The following is a 23,882-nucleotide window of genomic DNA, read 5'->3' as shown; positions in this document are numbered from 1 at the left end:
GAAAGATTTGATGTTACCAATTTACATGAAGATGAAATTGCAGAAAGTACTTGTGCTGTTGAAACTAAATCAGCTAAGACTACATCAGAAGAACAAATTGAAAGAGATATTTCTGACCCAGCCAGTATCAATACACAAGGAAATGAAATGGCATCTGAGGCTAGTGAATCTTTGTTCAATGTAGTACCAAACACAGGGTCTTCGGTCTTACGACAAAACATTGTTCAACCTTCTTCTTTTTTCCAGCCTCCTTCGTTGTTCGATGTAAACAACTTATTACCCCCAGTTCCATCTTTAGATATAACAAATCTGCAAGTGCCAACGCTTAGTGATATTACGTCAAGAATTTCAGGTCTTTTTAGTGGAAATGAAAGAGCAACGGAGGACGTAGAATTAAAGTCCACTGAATTTGTTTCTGCTGAGGATTGTTCGAATACAAGTCCAGTAATGGCTACTGATGCCAGTACGACCAATTTAAGATCTTCTTTTGCACCTTTGAAGCCGTTAGAGGATATTAATTTAGATATCTTCCAGATTAACCCCTTCCAATCAAGTCCATTTGCACCAAAAATACCCAGTTTGAACCTGAACACGTTTAGAACGAAATTAGCAGTGCCAAAATCATTAGGTCTCAAACCAATGAAGTTACAATCAGCTTTAGAGAGGAAAAATGGTGGTTTGCTTGGCGCTACCTTAAGTTTTGGACCTGATACTCTTGGATCAGCTAGCAAAGCAAAACCAGTACTGAAACTTAATTCTATATTAGACCGTCAAGGTGCAGACATATTGGGTAATTCATTAGCAAGCATGCCAAGTTTGGAAGATCTACGAGCTGCAATGCGAGCGAATACACAATCATTACTGAGTTCTCCTTTAGTTAGAAAAATTAACAGTCCAATTGAAGACACGCTGCGAGCTAGTCAAACGCTTGGTGACAGTCTTCGTTCACATACTGAAAATCAAATGAGAAACTTGCAACAAACTTTAGCATCCACCTTGAATGAAGCTCAAGTGAGTAATTTAAATAAGGCAGAAGGGAAATTCGCAAAGCCACAAAATATATTGGAAATGGTGTCTACGGCACATGAAGATATGAATGATAAGTTGCAGGCAATACATATTGATCTGAAAGATCGGTTAGAAACGATTCACGATCATATCAAAGACCATACGAATCTACCAACACTTCGGTCACCATTGCTTAGTATTCCAAGTAGATCAGTCGTGGAAGAAGTAGATGACTCACCAGGTAGATGGAAAATAAAAGGCGAGAAGAAAAGTTCACTCTTGAGAAGTTCACAACCACCAAAAAAAACTGTGGCAATTAAAAAATCATCTTCAAGGGTAAATACTCCGGCGACTCAGAATAAAGTTAAACTAGGATCGACCTCTGTTAATTCACAGACGAAACTTAGGCCTTTCAAAATGTCCAAGGCTGCAAGTTCACTAACTCCAAAGACTGTTGAAGTTCCCAAACTCAAAACAACGTCATCGAAACCTCCATTTTCGAGACCTCTGCAGAGAGACAATAATGTGAGATTAAAAGAATCAAGGCCACTATTTGGAATTGAAGAGATAACTTTGAAACCAGTAGCAAGGAAGCAAATTATGCAAATTACTGATTTCAGAGCGACACCCCGTCCTACAACTTTCAGGTCAGGATTACCAAAGACTAAATCTCTTCTCAAGTCGGAACAGACTAATAGATTTAGAAATTCCAGACCAACGGGGCAATTTAAATCTTTTGGTGATGCAATGGGTTTCGCTAGTGAACCGAAGCCTACTCAAATACCAGCGCCTGTAAAGACTATATTCAAAACATCTGCTTTACCTAGAGATAAACCTGCATTGAAATCTGCATCGTTGAGTCCTTTAGCATCGCGAACATCTCCAGGTAAAAGTTCTGTTTCTCTTACACCTACAAAATCTTTAGCACAACCTAGTCTTTTAAAATCAACTGAAGGGGTATCGTTCTTTAAAGGTATTCCCAAACTTGAATCTTTACTAAAACCAACTGAGAGTTCTCTATTGTCTAAGAAGAGAGATCCTATATGGATACGGTTGTCTAGTCGTCCTATAAAATCAGCAGATGCAGTGACACCTGCTACTTATAAAACAATTCATAGTGATGATATGGCAAAGTCCGCTTCAGAAACAAGTGAGGTTGTTCTCAAAGCCGAACCTATGAAAGAAAATGTTTCCTATAAGTGTAAAATGGTGTGTGTTAGGGAGCCCTAAACACAATTGTTAATCATGCTGCCAAATATTTTTGTAGTTTATAAGTATTGTAAGTACCTAATTTAAGTTGAAACGATTTTTGTATTTTTATACACGAATTATGTAAATAAAGAGAAAATTTACTTTTGTTTGTCGTTTTGTTAAGTATATCTACTTACTTACCTATACTTACTCTTATTATTTGTGCAAAGAAGTTGATCATCTTAAAATAATGTAAACTTCTATATACAGAGTGTTAGTGACACCGTAACGAATATTGAGGGGGATGATTCAAACCATGATTCTGAGTTGATATCAAGTGGAATTTCCTGTCGGAAAATTCATGAAAATTTTACTGCTTTTTTTCAATCATTTTCAGTTCTTTTGTGACGGGAAATTGCATTTGATATCAAAGTAAGTATATGTATACCTTCGATATACTTAATAGGACACTTAATCCTTATCACCTAACAACATTTGGGTAGTTAAACTTCCTTAACAGTAAAAATAATTTGGTATTATATTATAATGTATATAACACATGTTTATGGAACACGATGTTCGTGCGTCACCCAACAGGGTCCACATAATATCAGCGTCGTGGTTCACGCCGCGACTTGTGCTGAATGAGGCCCTTTTATCTCAGGACGTCCACCACCACCTTAAGATCATTTCGACAAACATTCTGCTTGTTTGTAATTGTTTTAAGGGAAAGATATGATGTTTTTGTCTTTTTTTTTGTATGTGGCGTCCTTTTATAATAAACTTTTTCTATTCTATTCTATTAATAAAAATTATAACAGTTCCTAAGTAATTCAAGTCTGTGCCTTATTCGCATTACAAGGCTGTACAAATAAGCATTATCATGCATGTAGAGTAAGTAAATACGGGTGAGGAACTTATTTTCTCACTGCTCAAAATACATTCAGTAAATACCTACTTAATATACAGTCAGTAATGTAGCGTTCCTGGGAAAGTTCCCACTTTGGGAACGTTCTTGGCACTCATCATCATCATCGTCAGCCGTACGATGCCCACTGCTGGGCATAGGCCTCCCCCAAGGATCTCCACGACGATCAGTCCTGCGCTGCCCGCATCCAGCGGCTTCCCGCGACCTTCACCAGATCGTCGGTCCACCTTGTAGCGGGCCTACCCACTGAGCGTCGTCCGACACGTGGTCGCCATTCTAGAACCTTTCCGCCCCATCGGCCATCGGTTCTCCTCGCTATGTGTCCTGCCCACTGCCACTTCAGCTTTGCAATTCTCCGAGCTATGTCGGTGACTTTAGTTCTCCTGCGGTCTTGACACTAAAAAGCGTCAAATTTATGTAAAAATAGCTTTATTATCTAACCGTTAGACAGATAAGACCAAAGTACAAGAAAGAATAATTTGGAAAACAAAAGCAGCCAGTGTCCCTACAATAATTTTGTGAATGTTCGTTTTGGCAGAGTAATCCTTAACCATTTAAGTTTATTAAGTGTTGTTTTTAATCTTTTAAGATTTATTTCTTTTTTGTTTATTTTAATTAATTGTCGTCCTTTGTACCGTAAATCATAGAATGGAAGCTACAAGGAAAGAGAGGAAGGGCAAGACCAAGAAGAGGTTACACGGAACAGATTAAAGAGAAGGCGAACGTCGTGTCTTATAAGGAGGTGAAGGAATTGGCCCTTGATAGACAAGAATGGAGAGTGCTACACCGATAAGAGCGTGGCTGTTAAATTAGTGATGATGTACCGTAAATAAATTAGCATGTTGTGTTTACCTTATCACCATAAGGTTCACCATATCCATCTTACGACTTCATATCAACAGTGGCTGCAAGTTGTCTTTGATTACTTGTGGTTCTGCCCACCCCATTAGGGATTACGGGCGTGGGTTTATGTATGTAAGTATGTATGTTGTGTTTGTCTAAAATTGGGCGAGCACTAGTCGAGTATCTAAAGGTTAACCTTGTAAAAGTGTTTTTGTCTGTTGGCAAACCTAATAAATAAATTTTAGAGCGTTTTTACAACGAGAACTTTCCCACTTTGGGAACATTCCCGGGACAGGACATCACTGTATACAATACAATAATAATTTATGCAGTAATCAGTAGATACTGTTGTGATTAACATTCACAGAATATGGCTCTAAGTAGACGTACATCGGTGTTATGCGGTTTATTCATATACTGCATAACAGTAACTACAGCAGGTAAGAATTCTTCTTCTTCTTTGTGCCACAGAAAAGGCATTTGGAGTCATCCGGGCGTTTATATAAGTAATTCAAATTCAAAAATATCTTTATTCAGTAGGTAACATAGTTACACTTTGAATCGTTAATTTTTACATAACGAACGTCTCGTCCGCCTAAAACTACTGCATACATTCGTTAGTTTTAAAACGATCTAACGGGACCAACGGGACTACTTAGTTGGTTTTTACACAGTAATATCTAAATTCTAAATAATTCTTCTATCGTGTCGGTTGCTAGGTGGATTTCCAACCAACCCTGGTGTCAGGGTTATTATTATTGAGCCGCCAAAGGCCCCTAACATGGCTCATGTAACGACTATGTAGTTACATCAGTAGGTAAGCAGTATTAACCGCTTAATGGGCCTTCTTAAGCACGGACCATCAATTAAAACATGGCATGATCAAATAATTGATGCACGGATCAAAATAGGTAATTAAAACGCTTTTTCGACAGTTGTACTAGTGAGAATTAAAAAGTCACTATTTGTAGTCTAGAGTAGTCTAGATCGACTAGGTACTTATATATTAATAAGTAGTGACCCACGGGCTCACGATCCTGAGGTACCGGGTTCGAATCTCGGTGGGTGTATCACAAAAATCACAAGGTCAGACAGGCAGCCGCTTATGTATAAAACAGGACTTGTCAAATCTTCAGGTTAGGTAAGCGGACCCTGTGAAAATCGGGATAATGCTAGGAAGATGATGATCCATAGTCTGATCAGGACATTACAGGCTGATCGCCCGATTGTCCTCTAAAGTAAGTTGAACTATAGCTTCGGAAAGCTGTGGAACTACTTATGTTAATTCTCTCTAGTTCGACTGTCGAACAAGTGGGAAAGTAACAGTAACATCAAACACAATCACAACCCTTCGCCGTCGCCGAGAAGTAAAAAAAATAAGATGACCAATATTTCAGCCAAGCCATGCGCATCCCGTCCGTACCCTGGACAATCCGTGGTTTGTGTCTGCAATGCTACCTACTGCGATGATGTCACAAGGATCTCGATGCAGCGCGGAACCTACGTCGTCTACACTTCTTCTGCGGTAACTATTCATCTATGGTAGAATAAGATGTTATGCCTCAACTCTACCATGTATCCATTCATCCAATCAGCCCGCATCGTCTGACTGTTGGCTTAAGCGGATTAGACTAGTCAATCCATCCTACACGATGCGTCAAGGTCACGGGTTCAGCGATCGGAATCAACAAAATAATTAAATGTGTTTATTATCAGAAGTAATACAAAAGACAGTATGCGTTGTAAAAAATGCGTTGGAAAATTAGGGCGGAAGGCAACAGGGAAACCACTGCCCTATTTTTCCTTAAAAAGTAGCAAGGAGAGTGCTATAGAGGAGAGGCCTCTCCTCAAACGACCTAAGGCTGCTCTAATGCGGGTAGGTGGAGGTTTTTTACGGCTAATAGCTACAATTGGTTACAAAATTGCTGGGTATTCCCATGTCCAAAGAAGCAGTAATGAAAACAAAAACAGGGAAAGCTTCTTATATCAGCAAGCAAGTAAATTATAAGTACTTACATCAATTTTGAATATTTTGAAATATGGCCTCCACCCCACCATAAGTGCAGCATTGGGGCCCAAAGACCCTAAGAGGCAGGCAGTCAGTTTCTTTTATATATTATCTACATATAAGTAACTTATAGTACTTACTGATTTATTGACTTACATTAATATTTCAAAAGGTTTTAATTTTATTAAATTTTCCACAGGCCGGTCAACGCCTTTCGCAGCGAATTGGCAAATTGAAAACAAACAGCACATTCTTAAAACGTAAGTAACTATACAGTGTTAGTAACATGGTAACGAATACTGAGGGGGATGATTGCGACCATGATTCTGAATTGATATCAAGTCGATTTTCTTGTCGGTTTAGTGTTTTTTTTAATTATTTTCAGTTCCTTACTTTTGTGACGGAAAATTCTACTTCATAACAACTCAGAATCATGGCCTGGATCATCCCTCAAAGTTTTCGTTACGATGTCACTAACACCCTGTATGGGTAACTTATTTATGTCCTAAAATAAAATACAAATCATAACAGGTGCTATTATTTTCCAAAATATTGTGTAATTTTCCATGTTAACAAACACTTATTTGCGCAAGTGGATAGCAATTGACGCATTTTCATTTAAGTAGCTGCCTGTACTGTTTAAATTACGATCTAGAATAATGTTAAATTTAACACGAAAAATAATTATGGATTAAATTATGGATTAGTCATTATAATCCATAATTATTTTTCATACATAAATATACTTAATATAATTATTATAATTTCAGAAGATTAGTGGGTATTATTTTAATTTCTAAATAGTTTGTATGCGGATGTATGTCTACTTATGTATATTATATTATATACGTTGAATATCTCTTTCGTCGCGTAGGTCAGCTGGAAGAAATGTCTTTGCTTAGAGATAAGCTTACCTGTACTAAGTATCTGTTTTCTCTCCTGTATGTGTCTTTTTTGTTCTGTCAAAATAAATAAATACCTAAATGTTATCTGCAATCAATTTGCATTTTAGGTCCGTCATTAGATTGATGATGATGATGTGATCCAGCCGATTTCGGCTACGGGACTGCTTCAACTCCGACGTTCATGTGCTCGCATGTGGCTTTATTTCTTTATTAAGGAAACAAACAGCTTACACAATAGATACTTAAAGATATAAACTTATAATTAAACACGTTAAGCCAAAGCAGTTTCCACCGATGTATCTAACATATATTATATTCCGTTGCAAATTGCGGTGAACTAGTCTATAAATTATATTAAGTTATCCTGTTAGGCCCAAGAATTAAATTAATAGGTACAAAAAGAAACCTCTGTAAACAATCCATCCATATCTAAGCATTCACTATATATCTATCTATTACATGTTTTAATCATTTTATCTAAGTACATTGTTTTACAGCATTGACAAAGGCATTTACCTTACTAGAAAATATATCTATATCACCATAAAATCCATCATAGTTTAAACCAACTATAGCCAATCTTATTGGAAAAGATCCTCGCAGACAGCGGGAATGTGAGCACACCATTCAAATATGTATAATTGATCGCCGTAGGCGGTCGGGATTTCAATTCATCGCGCTTGGCGTCAAGCTCTAAGTTCCGTCGATGTTTAAATTCATGAACTTTGGTGTCAACCAAAGCTCTCCATTCCGGACGTTTACCTGTAACAACAAGCTTGAAAAACAGTTCTCAAACAAAAAAAATACAACAGGGGGGGTTAAAATGGCCACATCGAAGCAATTCATCTAAGAAAGCAGTATTGCAATTTGACATTTGCGCATATAAAAGTAAGTGCGCAATGCAAACAAATGTCAAATAGCAATATTGCTCTCTTAGATGAATTGCTTCGATGTGGCCATTTTAACCCCCCCCCCCCCAGTTCTTTTGTATGTTTTAGGTATTTGTAGTGTTTTTTTCTTGTTTTCGTGGATTTGGTTATCCGTCGGTAAAATTGTTTTTTGTCATTATGATGATAATAATGACGTTTCCAGGAAACCATACCACGACCCTGAGACTAAACCCAGCGAGGACGTATCAGAAGATCGAAGGTTTCGGTGGCGCAGTAACCGACTCTGCCGCCATCAACTGGAAGAACTTGTCTAAACCACTGCAGCGCCATTTGATTAAGTACTTAATCATTTTGTACATTTTAAAGTAACGTAATTACTGTTAGATAGAAAAGAATCGATCGATCTAATGTCGACTGATACATCACCACTTTAAAATATCTAATTCTTACCGCGCATTGAGACGATTGTAAAATGAAATCTTATTGAAATATATAATCATAAATGTACAGAACCTTTTGGGGTGTTTAAAAAGGCCACATGACGCAATTCATCTAAAAAAGCAATATTGTAATTTGACATTTGCGCATAAAAAAGTAAGTGCGCAATGCAAATCAATGTCAAATATCAATTGCTTTTCTAGATGAATTGATTTGATGTGACCTTTTTAACCCTCCTCGTCGTTCTGTTTAATATTATCATTACTAAAGTCACTGTGGTCCTGTGCTCTTGCTTCTCAAACAGGAAGCGCCGGTTTGAACCCCGGTACCTAACGGTTCCGGCCAAGTAGTTAATGCCATCTGCGGCAAATCTACAATAAGTCACGTCGAAAAAGAAAGGTACCTAACGGACTTGCACCAATAAGTTATTAATTTTTCACTAACACATTTGACCATTATAGATACGGCACACCACCTAGTGATAGATAGATAAATACTTATTTAGCAAAATGGACTCAAGGTGCAGAAATAAAGACAACAAATAAAGAAAAGCACAACAGGCGCCCTTATAGCGCATGCAGCAATTTCTCCCAGGGAACCTTCGCCACATCACATATAACGTGGGTCTTGCAGAACTCAGTGAAGTGTAGGCACTTAGTTCATCTTACGATAGATGTACCTCTGACTACCTGATAGTTGTGAGCTTATGTTTGCTAAATATCAGGTTGTGGCTCGAATCCGCGGAAGCAGTGTGTCTTTGTGTAACAGTATTGTACTTTATGAGAGCCATAAGAGCATAATTTTTCAGTGTTATCAGAAAGCACTCGCCTAGCCCCTCGTCTTCTGTGGCGGCCCTAGGGTGGTGCGAGGTGTGCCACCGTATGTGAAATGGGGGGGGGGGGGGGGGGGTCAAAATCAACCAAGACTGGTTCACCCTGGCCGCAAACTAACTTCATCGAGTTATGATTGCAGCCACGTAAAACTCATACCGGGTGGCCGTAAACAAGTAAATTTCGGTGGCCGTAAACTGATCGAAAAATGTTGTATAACCCCTTCGTAAACTTAATTCACCTGAGCTGCATTAAACGAAAAAGACCTAGGTGCATTAAACAAACTTTTAGTAATGTTTATTCACCTGCATCCCTCGTGGTAAAACAAAAGACAGAGGTTCCCACTTTGAGGTGTCGCACCACCTACATATTTTGCTAGGGCCCCCACTGCTAGTCTGTGCTGTCCTAGGTATGACGAAACGGTAGTGAATGACGAGAGAAAAAAAACCTCCTCCAGCAGCAGGGGAGGCTGATATTATGATATTTACCTTCATCCTCTTTCCAGCTCGTACTATGGAGAGAAAGGCATCGGCTACAGCTTGGCCCGTGTTCCTATCGCTGGCTGCGACTTCTCCGTGCGACCGTATGCCTACAATGAGCTGCCCATCAACGATACCAAGCTTAGCAACTTCTCACTCAGTATCGAGGATTTCAAATACAAAGTTAGTTTATAATATTAACATCTCACTAACATTTAACATTTAATGGCCACCGTGGGCCAGTGGTTGAGCGTTGGGCTTACGATCCGGAGGCTCCAGGTTCGAATCCCGGTGGGGACATATCACAAAAAGCACTTTGTGATCCCTAGTTTGGTTAGAAAATTACAGGCTGATCACCTGATTTTCCAAGAGTAAGATGATCCGTGCTTCAGAAGGCACCTTCAGCCGTTGCTTCCGGTTACTACTTACTGATGTAAGTATGCAGACGTCACATGAGCCATGTCAGGGGCCAGGCGGCTCCGTAATAACCCTGACAACAGGGTTGATGAGGTTGGTATTCCACCTCACAATCTACACGATAAGAAGAACTAACATTTAACAGCTTCAATAATCTAGTAGTTAGAGCGTTCGGCTCACGATCTGAAAGTCCAATTCTCAATGGAGGCATTGTCGAAAACACTTTGTGAGACTGTCCTCTGTCCTTTTGTTACTTAATACGAAAAGTAAGACAATACCGTGCTTTGGAAGGCATCTGTGAAAGGTTAACTGCTTCATTTATCACCTTCAGTTATATGGTTGAGATGACATCAAGGTGAAACTGTGGTTCATGATGTCTTCAATTCTTCACACAGCGACATAGGATCTTCTTTCTGATGGCATTCTACTATCTGGTCAATGGAGAAGCTAAACCATTGTTCCATCTGAATACCTACACTCCACAGTAATGACATGTTTTACCTTTCAGATCCCAATGTTGAAGGCAATCATGAACGCTACAAAGACTCCTTTGAAGGTAGTAGCAGCGGCGTGGAGGGTGCCAGATTGGATGAAGGAAAAGAACAACTACAATAAATGCGGGCAACTGAAGAAGGAGTTCAAGCAGACCTATGCTGATTACCTTCGAAAGTAAGATTGCTGGGCTCAGCCCAAAAACATTTTCCAAAATTAATGGAGCGAATCGACCCCGGGTTTTCGGGCCAAGTAGTTAATGCCATCTGCGGCAAATCTACAATAAGTCACGTCAAAAAAAAGACTCCGCGTTTATTTGGTAGTGAAATCAAGGCTTGCAGTCTTTCGCGCCTCGCAGCGCATTCTTTTAATATCAGTTTAACCTCGTTGTAAAGCAATGTGGCCTTTAACGACGTTCCTCATTACTAATATGAATGAACCGAGTGAGGAAATAAATAAAGAGGCTAATGCTGTTAACGTTCCAGATTCATAGAGCAATATAACGCACATGGAGTCCCTGTATGGGCGGTATCCACCTCCAATGAACCAATCATGGGCTTCCTCAATCTACAGACAGGTGGTGACTGCATCGGATGGTACCCTAAAGACATGGTAATGATCTTTCCTATCTAACCCGTTGAAGAGCTCGGTGGCGCAGCGGTAAACGTGCTCGGTCTGCAATTGTTGGAGTTCAGCAACTTTCGCAAAGGCCGGTTATAGGATGGGTGACCATAAAAAAAAAGTTTTCATCTCGAGTTCCTCCGTGCTTCGGAAGGCACGTTAAGCCGTTGGTCCGGGCTGCATTAGCAGTCGTTACTAACCATCAATCCGCAATGGGCCCGCGTGATGCTTTAAGGCCCGATCTCCCTATCCATCCATAGGGAAGGCCCCTGCCCCAGCAGTGGGGACGTTAATGGGCTGATGATGATGATGATGATCTAACCCGTCATATCCACTGCTGGGCAAAAGCCTCCCTTCTGTTCCTCCTCCACGTCCACGACTCTACTCCTAGAAGCACTCTAGCCAGTCGTGTAGAAAAGTGAAAGAAAGAGATGGCATAATGACACCGACAACTTTCTGCATGGTGAAGTCGACTTGCAAAATATAATTTTGAAACGTAATGTAATTTGTTATGCTTTGAAATAAAATGTAGAATACAGTTAAAGGATTTATAGCACTAATCTTACCATTGCCGTTGGTCCCGCCTATAAGCCGTAAAAACACCTCCACCAACCCGCATTGGAGCAGCGTGGTGGAGTATGCTCCATACCCCCTCCGGTTGATTGAGGGGAGGCCTATTCCCAGCAGTGAGACGTATATAGGCTATTTATGTTATGTGTATGTAATCTTACCATAAATGTTTGCACATAGTTGTCGAAATTATTGTTAAAAATTGGTCGCCTTATGGAAGTTGACGTAAAGAGACACCGGCCAGGATAAAAGATCTAAACGTGCTTGGGGAAGGAAAAATACTCTAACCGTGGAAACCTAACAAAGACAAGAATGAAGATTCTGTAGTTTAGTTGGTAATATGTCTTATCCTAAGCTTTGCCACTTTTCTGGTGTTTCAGGGCGAATGGATAGCAGACAATTTGGGGCCAACGATTCGTAACATGACACAGAAGGTGTTAATACTCGGAGTTGATGATCAACGATTCGCATTGCCCATTTGGTTCTATGCGGTAAGATTAAATAGTTTTACAAACATGCATGTGTTTGTGTTTTACCATTTGCTCTTAAAGGTCTGAAAACTATCCAGAACTTATCCAACGTTATCAGAGGGTCCGTCAGTAAAACAAGCATTGCTGAAACAAGCCCTTGCTTAAGTTAGAACCTATTTATTCTATTCTCTACAGAGATTCTTTACCTAAAGAAGTGGCATATTTCATACCTCATAAAGCTTATTCAGGTATGCTTATGAGTCAAATGCAGGTTGATATTTTTACCTACTAGCTTTCCGCCGGCGACTCCGTCTACATGGACTTCAGTTATTAAATATAGCCTATAAGCACTCAGGAATAAAGTAACTTTTCTATTGATGAAAGAATTTTCAAAATTGGTTCCCAAGTTCCAGAGTTTACATAACAAAGTACCCGAAAATATTAGGGTGGTATTAATAAACTAATCTCAGCTTTGAGACGGCTCTCAAGTTCATGTCAATGTGACAGTTCTTAATATTAAAACAGGGACTTGAGCATGATCTTGAGGGCAGTCTCAGCTGAGATTAGTTTATTAATACCACCCTTAGTGTAGATTATATCCGTAACTCTGCAGGTCGTAAAGTATAAACCCGAAGCCCTGAAGTACATTGATGGCCTGGCGATCCACTTCTATGGAGACGTGATCACCCCACCCTCGATTTTGGAAGACGTGAGCCGCAGCAATCCTGACAAGTTCCTCATCTATACCGAAGCCTGCAATGGTAACCTTTATTCGGCCAAATAGTAACCGCCATTCGAGACACAAAAAGATAAAAACCACGCAATAATAAGGTTCCTTATTACATTGTTTTAAGTTTACGCGGTTATTATTATAATTAAAACAAATAATAACGGGTTCTTACCGCGTAGATCTAAATTTTCTACGGGCAGACTTATCTGTCTACCCTCAAATTATGGATCTACCTACTCCACTCCAATCTCATTAGTGATCATGGCACTTGCAACAGTGTCGACATATTGGGAGTCTCATATCCCTATTTTAATTAAGGTTCCTATTTGCTTGTTTAAATTATTCAGTTGAGGAAATTGACGATAGTTGATTCCACTAAGGAAGTTAGATCGGAGAGGAAGAAAAAGAGAAGTAGAAAGGTATCAGTGATGTGTCGTTCCCGGGAATGTTCCCAGAGTGAGAATGTTCCCGCTGTAAAAACTATTAAATAGTAAGGACACTGGCTACTTTTCGTTTTCAAAATATTATTTCTTGTATTATGGTGTTATTTGCTTAAGCTCTGTTTACATAAGTTTTGCACCTTTACGTTCTCAAAGTGGAAACGTTCCGGGGAACGGCTACATGGTAGCAAAAGTAAAAGTTTCAAGTAAAAGGAGCAAAAAAAAACGTTTCAAAGATTCACGCACTTTAAGATACTCGTTTAAGGCGCAGCAGGGTAAATGAATGAAGCAGAGAAATTGTAATCTTTACGCACATTATCTTCTCACTTTTGCACATTATTCTGAGAATCACCTTTTTTGCACCCTTATGATTACACGACTATTTACCATGGAACACCCCGTAGTTCTGACGAGCTATATATGGACCGATTTATTTTTTTTATAGTAAAACTTGTGATGTTCGGATCGATTGCCTTTTAGGACCTACGGCATCTGACAAAGAGAAGGTCATTTTGGGGTCATGGGACCGAGCTGAAACATATATGAAAAACATTATTACGGTAAGTACCTAAGCTAACTATTTACAAAGCATTTTTATTGATATCGACCCGGCCCTGTAACGCCTCTCTGTAATATCAGAATTAGCTTACGGCGCAACGTGTCCAACAAATCTCCACATCATCTCCCTAGCGTTATCCCGTTTTCACAGGATCCGTTTAACTAATCTAAAGATTGGACAGGTCTGTCTGCCTGTCTGACCTTCCAACTTGAAGGGAACACCAGCTCAATACAGATTAGGGCACACAGCTTCTTCATGATAGTTTCTTTCACCGCTGAGCACGTGGTAATTATTTATGACCCAAACAAGAATTCGCACACAGATTCGAAAATCATTGGTTTAAGCCCGTGCTGGTGTCCTATAATCTCCAAGATATGTCGAAATTTACATTATGGAAATGAATTATGTATTTTTAATTGTCTTTTTTTTGTCCACAGGACATAAATCACAACGTAGTAGGCTGGATCGATTGGAACCTGTGCCTAAACGAAATGGGGGGACCAAACTGGATCAAGAACTACGTTGACTCTCCAATCATAGTGTTCGCAAGCAGGGGGGAGTTTGTCAAACAACCGATGTTCTATGCCATGGCTCACGTGGCCAAGTTTGTTCCTCGCGGGTCCAAGAGGATAGAGGTCATGGAAGATGCTTCCAAGCAGAGTCAAGTCAAGCAGTTTGCTGTTCTGACGCCCAGTGATACTATCGTTGTCGTGCTCTGTAATGGGTGAGTGTGACGAAAACGACTTAGTTTTCGATATTTTGACAAGTGTAACCGTCGTACGGTCACGAGTACTAATATGTATACACTTTGCAACCATGTCACATTAACTTTTTTGTCAATTTAAACCGTAAGCTCCATTAAATGTCAAATATGATAGTGCGACACGTTCTAAAGTGGGTACATGATATTGCTCATGACTGTACAGCCGTGACTTCCTCCGGAATCATCGTCCTGACTCTTGCGTTCGATTGTTGAAAATTCTTTCTTAATGCTTTTACTGTAGCAATTGAGGCGGCCAATCAGCTCGCGACAACAAACACTCCAGGACCCCATTACCGACCCCGCTGGCGTGGTCAACAATTTCTCTTATTCAGTATCAAGCAACTAGGGTCGATTAATTATTTTCTTCTTCAAAGAAAATCTTTTTAGATAATAATGCCATTTGCCGAGGCTCGTGCCCAACTGGTTACCCTCAGGCCGTTGTCCTAAATTTTATACCGGATGAAAACCCTCAGCGCTCCCCATTTGTCTGGACTAGTAGAAAATGTATTATTTTTAAGCATGCCGTAGGGGCATAACTTTAACTCTCTGTTGGGGATGCCGGGATATTTCTTCTTCTTGTTTCTCATTAAAACTCGATATTATTTATTGTTCTTTTATTATAATGCTTCTTCATCAAAAATCTTACACCACGTTCTACAATATTTTTCCAGAGAGAGAGCTTAACCAAAGACAATCACTTTCTTATATTATAGAAGTAAAGCGCCATAAAGTATAGCCTATATAATTTAAAGGTTTTGGATGAGTGGACATTGGTCTCAACAATCTCTCCCTCAATGTTCACTCATTACAAAAACATAAACATTATTAAAGAAAACATAAGAAACATATCCCCTATCATAATAACCAAAAATAAAACTTCTAAATGATACTAACATAAACAACATATTCTTTAAATAAACACCCTACTCTTTCAAAAAACAACCAACACCAAAAAAAAAAAACTAACTCAATTTACTTTTAAACATTAAAAAAAAACTAACCAAAATAATTCTTATACTAATCCACAGTCACTAACTTATTTATTTCTCTAATTTATAAAAAAAAAAAAACATACTTTTTCTAAACAAAATTGTTCTTATACTAACTCATTTCTCTATTTAACTTATTTATTTAATCCTATTTTTTATATATTTATTTACTTTTATCTATTCTAACTTAATAACTTTCTTTTACTAACGCTAAATTCTTCAACGTTTTAAACTTACAACATAATTACATACAACATATTTTACTTTAAGTTTAGCATGTTAATTAACTTACAAAATCTTTCACCAACAAGAGGCTTGGTGAAAACATCAGCAAGTTGATCTACAGTTGAAATATATTTAACAGTGATCAATCCTTCCTCTACCTTTTGTTTAACGAAATTGAACTTTACATCAACATGTTTCAATCTCTTTTGGTCTGGATTTTTAACAGTTTTCATGGTGCTTTGATTATCTTCATAAATTACAACATTTTTAATATTATAGTATTTTATGCAACAGTTGTATAAGAAGGGTCAAAAAATGCGAGTGGCGTGAGTTGCGATGTGAGCCTTGGCGAACATCGCAATAAGAGACGCCACGAGCATTTTTTGACCTAGTTATACAACGTTGCATACAATACTTTTTCTACGACGACGTAATTTTAAATGAAACAAAAATTATACAAAGAAAAATTTTATTTATAAAAATGAAGATGTAAATTTTGAATGGTATTGTGTGATATGGTAATCAATAGTTCTTCATCCATTTTTCCTTTTTATTTTATACTTTTTAGTGTTTTGAAACGAAACACAAAAATTTTCCAATTTATTTTCCAACGCGCGGGAAAATGGCGGCAAATGTATACTTTTTTTTTATAGTATATCTATGGCACCAAACAAAGTAAAGGTGCCAGTTTCCAGGTCAAAAAAAAAAAAACAACAACAATGCTTTTTTGGCGACATTATAGTACAGTTACACTTTGTAAACAATGCTTTTATAGGCCATAGAGCGTACACTTTTTCAAAGAGTTTAATTATGTATGTACTTATATTAGACTTTTTGGTTATTTAAATGCCAGATTAAAGTAGAGGAGTAGAAAAATATTTAAATCTGACAACAACTTATGTAACCAACATGCTTCTACGGATGCCTCACACAATGATACTAACTCTGCTTCTGTAGTACTAAGTGCTACTGTACTTTGTTTTCTAGATCTCCACGAAATTGTATTTCCAAACAATTTAAATATATATCCACTAGTAGATTTTCTATCACTATCTCGAGCAAAATCGGCATCAGCAAAACCTATCAGAATGTCACAGTCATTTAAGTTATTTTTATAATATATCAAGCTGTAATTTACTGTTTGTTTAACATATCTAAGTACTCTTTTTAAAGCTTTCCACAACTTTAGAGTTGGTTTTGACTGAAATCTACTTAAATATGATACTGATGTGGCAAAGTCTGGTCTGGTGCTTACCATGGCGTACATTAAAGAACCTATCAAAGATCTACATTGGTATTCAAGAGACATATCAATTTCTGAATCATCAAACTCAAGTTTAAAGTTTAAGTCCATCGGTGAGTTACAACCTTTGCAGTCAATCATGTTATATTTTAATAAAACATTTTGTAAATATTTGGTTTGATTTATTGAAATGCACTCTGAATTATTTTGAATGCTAATTCCAAGGTAAGTTAAATTATCAGAACCTAAATCCTTCATTCTAAATTGTGTTTTCAAAAATAACTTTATCTTTTCTATCTCTTTTTCATTTGGCCCAATTATGAGTAAATCATCTACATATAAAAGTATATAGATTTCACCTTTGTTATAGAGGCAGTAATCATTTTGTGAACGGATAAATCCATAATTTGTAATTACTTCAGTGAATTTTTCATACCAGTATTTTGGTGATTTCTTGAGTCCGTATAATGACTTTTGAAGTTTCAACACATGACTTTCTGGAATATCTAGTCCTTGTGGAGGTTTCAAATATACATCTTCATCTATCCTCCCATATAGAAATGCTCCTTTTACATCCATCTGATGGATTTTGTATTCTTTTTGTGCGGCAATAGATAATAAAACTCTCAAGGTTTGAAGCTTCAGTACTGGTGAGTATATATCTTCTAAATTCTCCTTCTGTTGAAAACCTCTTACTACTAATCTTGCTTTGCATATTTCCTCATTTCCTACTTCTTTTCTTGTAAATATCCATTTACTATCCAGTAACCTTTCTTTCTCTGGTTTATGTACAATTCTCCATGTGTCACTATCCTTTAATACTTTTAATTCTTCAGCTACTGCCTTTTCCCATTCTACTTTATCTTCTCTTTGATTTATATCATCAAAATTTAATGGTACGTCTTGTTGACTTGTCAATAGAGCATACAACGCTTCATCTTCTGAACTTAAATCCAATTCATACTCCTCTTGCCACTTTGGCTTCACTATCTTCCTTTTATCTCTCCCTCTTTCTTGTAATTTAATCTCTTTCTTCTCCTTGTTGTCACGTCCTGGTTTTCCATAAATTTTCTTCTCTTTATTTTCCTGTCTTGGCTTTATACTAATTATATTTTCTTCTACTTCACATATTTTTTCTTCACATACTTCTTCTTGACATTCCTGATATTCTTCTTTTTCATCTTCTTTGTCTCCTTCTGTATCATCTAGTTTTTCTTTATCCATATTAAACGGTATATAACAATATTCATCTTCTTTCTTTTGTTTTTCATTGAATACTACATTTCTCCCAACTATAACCTTATTTGTCTCCTCATCATATAATTTATATCCAGAAGTACTATATCCTATAAATATCATCCTTTTTCCATTATTATCCAGTTTCTGTCTCAACTCTTTAGGAACATAATTATATGCTACACATCCAAATACTCTCATATTCGATACATTTGGTACTCTTCCTTCCCATAATTCTGAAGGGGTCTTGTCCTTTCCCAATGTTGGGCTTCTATTCGTAACATATGCTGAGAATAACACAGCATGCCCCCAAAAGTCCTTTCCAAGTTTAGAATCAATGAGAATTGTCCTCACCTTTTCTACTAAAGTCCTGTTCATTCGTTCCGCTACTCCGTTCATCTGTGGGTTATACGGCACTGTGTGTTGCATCTGTATACCTTTGTCATAGCAAAAATCTTGAAATTCCCTTGATACATATTCCCTACCATTATCTGATCTCAACTTCAAAAGGTTAGTTTGAAAATGATTAGTTGCATAATTATAATAAATTTTGAATTTTTTAAAAACTTCACTTTTGTTTGAAATTAAATATACAATTACAAAATGTGTGTAATCATCAATGAATGTTACAAAATATTTATATCCTTCTTTAGTAGCTGGATTTATGGGACCACACACATCGGTATGTACTAACTCAAGAGGCCTAGTTGCCCTACGTCCTGATTTATTGAAAGGTAATTTTGTCATTTTTCCTACCAAACATGGTTCACATAAAGTATGATCTATTGTGTTATTTTTTAAGTTATCTAATCCATGGACCATTTGTCTCTGTGCAAGTAAATTTAAGTTTTTTAATCCTAAATGACCAAACCTTCTATGCCACAACTGTAACATATCACTTTCATGTTTTGATATAAAGTTACTCTCAATTTCAAATTGTGGAAACACTTTAATAGTGTACAATGAACCCTCAATATTGCCTATCAAAGATAGATAATTGTGTTTATATATTCTCACTTTGCCGTTAGAAAATTCAACTTTGAAACCACTGTTTTCTATTTTAGATACAGACAATAAATTTTTTCTCAATTCCGGTACATAATAAACATTTTTTATAGTAAAGTCAGAACATCTTTGTCCTACATAAGCTTTCACATATATATTTCCAATTCCTACTGCTGTTAAAGTTACACCATTTTTAGCTGCAGCTATAATTTTTGGTTTACTTAATTCCACATATTCGTAAAAATAATCTTTAGTATTAATTAAATGATCAGAGCAGCCAGAGTCAATACACCAAGTTAACGTTTCACTATCATTATTCAATTTTACTCGCTCACCTGAAAATTCCTTGTCCGTTCCTGAACAATATGCACCTTCCTCTGCTGACATGTCTGCAGCAAACGTCTGATTTTGCCATCCCCGTTGTCCGTTACCTGTTCTTCCATTCCCACGAAATCCTCTGTTTGGTCCTTGATATCCTCTCTGTCCTCGTCTAGGTGTATATGATTGTCCTTGTCCGGGTGTATATGTCTGTCCTCTTCCGGGTGTATATATCTGTCCACTTCCAGGAGTATATGTCTGTCCTCTTCCAGATGTATATGTCTGTCCACTTCCAGGAGTATATGTCTGTCCTCTTCCAGGAGTATACTGCCCTCTTGACCAAGTTCTTGAACGGCATTCATATTTTCTATGTCCTTCCTTTCCGCATTGAAAACATGTAAAAGCAGTTTTATAATGTCCTTTTTCTATTTTTTCTATTTTGTTTCTTTTTTCTTCTTCACCAAGTAGACGATCTTTCACTATGTCGACTGTAAGGTTGGGCATTGATTCCAGTGTTGTTACAATAATGTCATATGACGATGGCATTGACAACAATATAATATTTATTTTTTCTTCTTCGCTCAATGGACTTCCGGCATCCCTTAGTTGATTAAATAATTTAGATAATGTCAAAAAATGATCACATAGTGGTGTACCTTCTATGTATTTTATGTCCGTTAATTGTCGTCTCAAAAATAGTTTGCTTCTTGTTCCTTTCTTCATGAAATTACTTTCCAATTTTTGAATCATATTATAGGCTGTGTCTTCATCTTGAATGTAATCTAAATATGTGTCGGCCACTGCGCCAATTATTATGCTTTGAGCACGTGCTTCAGCTTTTGTGTTTTCTTTATTACTCGCAAACTCGATATTTTTTATAGCATCCAAACATTCATTTTCTCTCAATATTGCGCTAATTCTGAATTTCCATACTGCATAGTCTTCGCCGGCAAATTGTCTAATATTACAATGAAATTTCTGGAATTCCGATGACGCCATTTTTCCTTATTAGAATCTTGTTGATTTTCTTACCAATTTCTCGGAACTACGCTCTGCTACCACTGTTGGGGATGCCGGGATATTTCTTCTTCTTGTTTCTCATTAAAACTCGATATTATTTATTGTTCTTTTATTATAATGCTTCTTCATCAAAAATCTTACACCACGTTCTACAATATTTTTCCAGAGAGAGAGCTTAACCAAAGACAATCACTTTCTTATATTATAGAAGTAAAGCGCCATAAAGTATAGCCTATATAATTTAAAGGTTTTGGATGAGTGGACATTGGTCTCAACACTCTCTATCGTGTTTCGGTATCGGCTAAGACACAATACTAATAAGCATAGTGTTTATTAATATTGTGTCAGTCAGACCGTTTTTCTTTTTATATTGTTTTGTAGTGCCAATTCGACGGCCTCTGTGGGCATTCGCCTGGGCGACCAACAGCTGGTATTGGAGCTGCAACCAAGATCCTTCACCACAGTGGAGTTCCATAACGAGGTCAACGAGTAAGTTCATTTATAAGTACAATACATGACATAAATAAATAGACCCGATGGGGAAGACTCTATCGAAAATGGGTTTATGAAACTTTCCTTTGTTTGGCTAAGACATTGCAGTCCTAGACAGCTCAATCACCCGATTGCCCGAAAGTAAGATGATCCGCGCGGAAGGTACATTAAGCCGTTAGTCTCGGTTACTACTTACTGATGTAAGTACGCAGTCGTTACATTAGTCATGTCAGGGACCCTTTGGCGGTTCTAGAATAACTCGGACACCAGGGTTGATGAACTTGGTAATCCACCTTATGGGTTATAAGGATACTTCTTCTTCTTATCGTGTGGGTTGTGAGGTGAATTACCAACCTCATCAACCCTGGTGTCAGGGTTACTATTGAGCCGCCAAAGGCCCCTGACATGACTCATGTAACGACTACTTACTTACATCAGTAAGTAGTAACCGGGACCAACGGCTTAACGTGCCTTCCGAAGCACGGATCATCTTACTTTCGGACAATCAGGTGATCAGCCTGTAATGTCCTAACCAAACTAGAACTAACTATAAGGATACGATAGAAGAAGACCTGTCAAGTTTAGTGAACTATGCTCGATTTAGTGAATCTATTCTTTGATTGTTTTCTAATAAGTATTTTTTCCCGTGTCACAGCAGTTGCAGAGCACGCACCATGATTCAAAACGTCCCAGGGAGGATCAGTGACGTAGATTATGATGCTAATTCTATCAGTATTACTTACAAGTTATGGAATTGTTAGAATTATACTTAGGTCGTTCTATGTGCAATAAACAGGTGTTGATTGATAAGCAACTGAGTTCTTTATTTATTTTGTCAAAAAATAAACAATAATACAAAACCTAATAGGCTAATTTCCAACTAGTCAAATCAGTTACTTTTTACTAAACGTCAAAACACGAAATTACTATGGAATTTGTATGAAAAAGCACACTGTGACGTCATAGAAAAACGTGATAAAATGTCGGACTTATTGTTACGTTTTTCTTAATTAAAATTCATAAGTTAAGTAAATATAAATACGAAAATGGTTATCGTTAGTTTTGGATCTGTCTTTATTTATTAATCAGAATTTCATAATTTATCTTGAACCTAGTATACGCCCCAATTGTACTTAGAGACGTGCTGTCCCCGGGAATGTTTCTGTTGTAAAAACTCTTTTAAACTATCTGCTTTTTAAAATTGTTATTTCGTGTACTCTGCCTAAACGATTTATGTTCTTTGTACCGACTTCAAAAAAGGAGGAGGTTCTCAATTCGACCGTATATTTCTTGTACATTTTTCCCGTTTTAACTACCGAACATTCCCGATAACGGCACATTGTTGTACTGTATTCAAGTCTTAATGTCTGGTTGTTAAAGTTAAGTTCTGTGCAATAAAGTTTATTGGTGGAGGTATTTTTACGGCTAATAGCCGGGACCAATAGAATATAATAGGTAATAATCAGTCATAGAAAAAAGAAACTAGGAATCATGCTACCGGGTGAGAGCCTTCAGCGCTCCCCATTTGTCCGGCCAAGTAGTTAATGCCATCTGCGGCAAATCTACAATAAGTCACGTCAAAAAAAAAATGGTTTCATATCTTGACTTGCTTTTTTATTCATTTTTATTTTTGCTGGCTGTTTGTTATTTATATAACTGTCATTCAGTCATTAAAAGGTTTCTCTTTTGGGTTTCTCTTCGTATAACACTGCACGAAGGAAGGAATCGGGCTCAATTCCTATGATTGAAGTCAAAACAGTAGGTCGTAGTAGATCACAGATAACTTAAAAAAGACACTGTTTCCGTTTCATATAAAACTAAATTTATACGTCATAGCATTTTGCTAACCTCTTTTTTCTATTCCGTGTAGGTATACGCGCGACTTACAGCCACGTTTCCGCTTGGCAGCCGAAAATGTTGAAAGTTAGCGCGGAACTTATGTTTAACAACTTTGTCTGTCTACGTATCTACTACACGGCGGTAGTCAACAACACATGTCGCCAGAGGAACTAGTGTTGTTGCGGGTCACGTCTCCACTCGACAACAGTTGATGAAATCAGAATTTATTCAACGTAATTATCATGGATAAACTTGTTGAAGGTCAATGTAACATTTTTGAATTTATGTCATTTCGCAAGGTGTTTTGGCTGAGGAAAAGAAATGACAAGAAACTGCAACAGCTTTAAATTTATTTTCTGACTTTAAAATATTATCTGGTATTTTATTGTAAATATATATATATATATCATCATCATCATCAGCCCATTATCGTCCCCACTGCTGGGGCACGGGCCTTCCCTATGGATGGATAGGGAGATCGGGCCTTAAACCACCACGCGGGCCCAGTGCGGATTGGTGGTTATTTATTAACGACTCTTAATGCAGCCGGGATCAACGACTTAACGTGCCTTTCGAAGCACGGAGGAGCTCAAGATGAAAACTTTTTTTTTGTGGGCACCCATCCTATGACCGGCCTTTGCGAAAGTTGCTTAACTTCAACAATCGCAGACCGAGCGCATTTACCGCTGCGCCACCGAGCTCCTCATATATATATAACCCCAAAAAAGGTGAATTTTTACTTAATCTAGAATTCTATTTCTGTCAGAGAATTAGTCTGGCGATTGTCTGGTTGTGCTGCCAGCCTGTTGGGCACCTTGCCTCGATGTGACGCATTGTAGGAGGTGTTTTATTTATAAGATGTGTTTGTTTTGTTTTCAATTGTTTGCACAAATGCATCTAGAATTTTGAATAGCAATTTTATTTTTATTTCTT

At 37.6% G+C, this 23,882-nt stretch overlaps 1 protein-coding gene across 1 annotated transcript; it reads left to right on the top strand.

The window, feature by feature from the left end:
- The first annotated feature begins 4,312 nt into the window (after positions 1-4,312).
- On the top strand, positions 4,313-21,920 carry LOC126375878 (lysosomal acid glucosylceramidase-like). The gene is made up of 13 exons (XM_050022954.1): positions 4,313-4,410; positions 5,368-5,495; positions 6,178-6,238; positions 7,976-8,111; positions 9,547-9,703; positions 10,446-10,606; positions 10,915-11,041; positions 12,001-12,111; positions 12,704-12,851; positions 13,741-13,820; positions 14,257-14,543; positions 21,000-21,107; positions 21,766-21,920. The coding sequence occupies exons 1-13, from the start codon at positions 4,341-4,343 to the stop codon at positions 21,869-21,871; spliced, it is 1,680 nt and encodes a 559-aa protein (XP_049878911.1). The 5' UTR covers positions 4,313-4,340; the 3' UTR covers positions 21,872-21,920.
- Positions 21,921-23,882: the final 1,962 nt, after the last annotated feature.

This window comes from Pectinophora gossypiella, chromosome 20 (assembly GCF_024362695.1).
Source record: "Pectinophora gossypiella chromosome 20, ilPecGoss1.1, whole genome shotgun sequence".
NCBI classification, from domain to species: domain Eukaryota; kingdom Metazoa; phylum Arthropoda; class Insecta; order Lepidoptera; family Gelechiidae; genus Pectinophora; species Pectinophora gossypiella.
The sequence above is the reverse complement of the archived record's forward strand: the minus strand, read 5'-3'. Positions and strand labels throughout refer to the sequence as shown.

Excerpts from the sequence above, each read along its gene's own strand:
- LOC126375878 (XM_050022954.1), top strand. The coding sequence starts at position 4,341 with ATGGCTCTAAGTAGACGTACATCGGTGTTATGCGGTTTATTCATATAC. Across the intron at positions 5,496-6,177 it reads TCGTCTACACTTCTTCTGCG|GCCGGTCAACGCCTTTCGCA; the intron begins GTAACTATTCAT and ends AATTTTCCACAG. Across the intron at positions 14,544-20,999 it reads GTTGTCGTGCTCTGTAATGG|TGCCAATTCGACGGCCTCTG; the intron begins GTGAGTGTGACG and ends ATTGTTTTGTAG.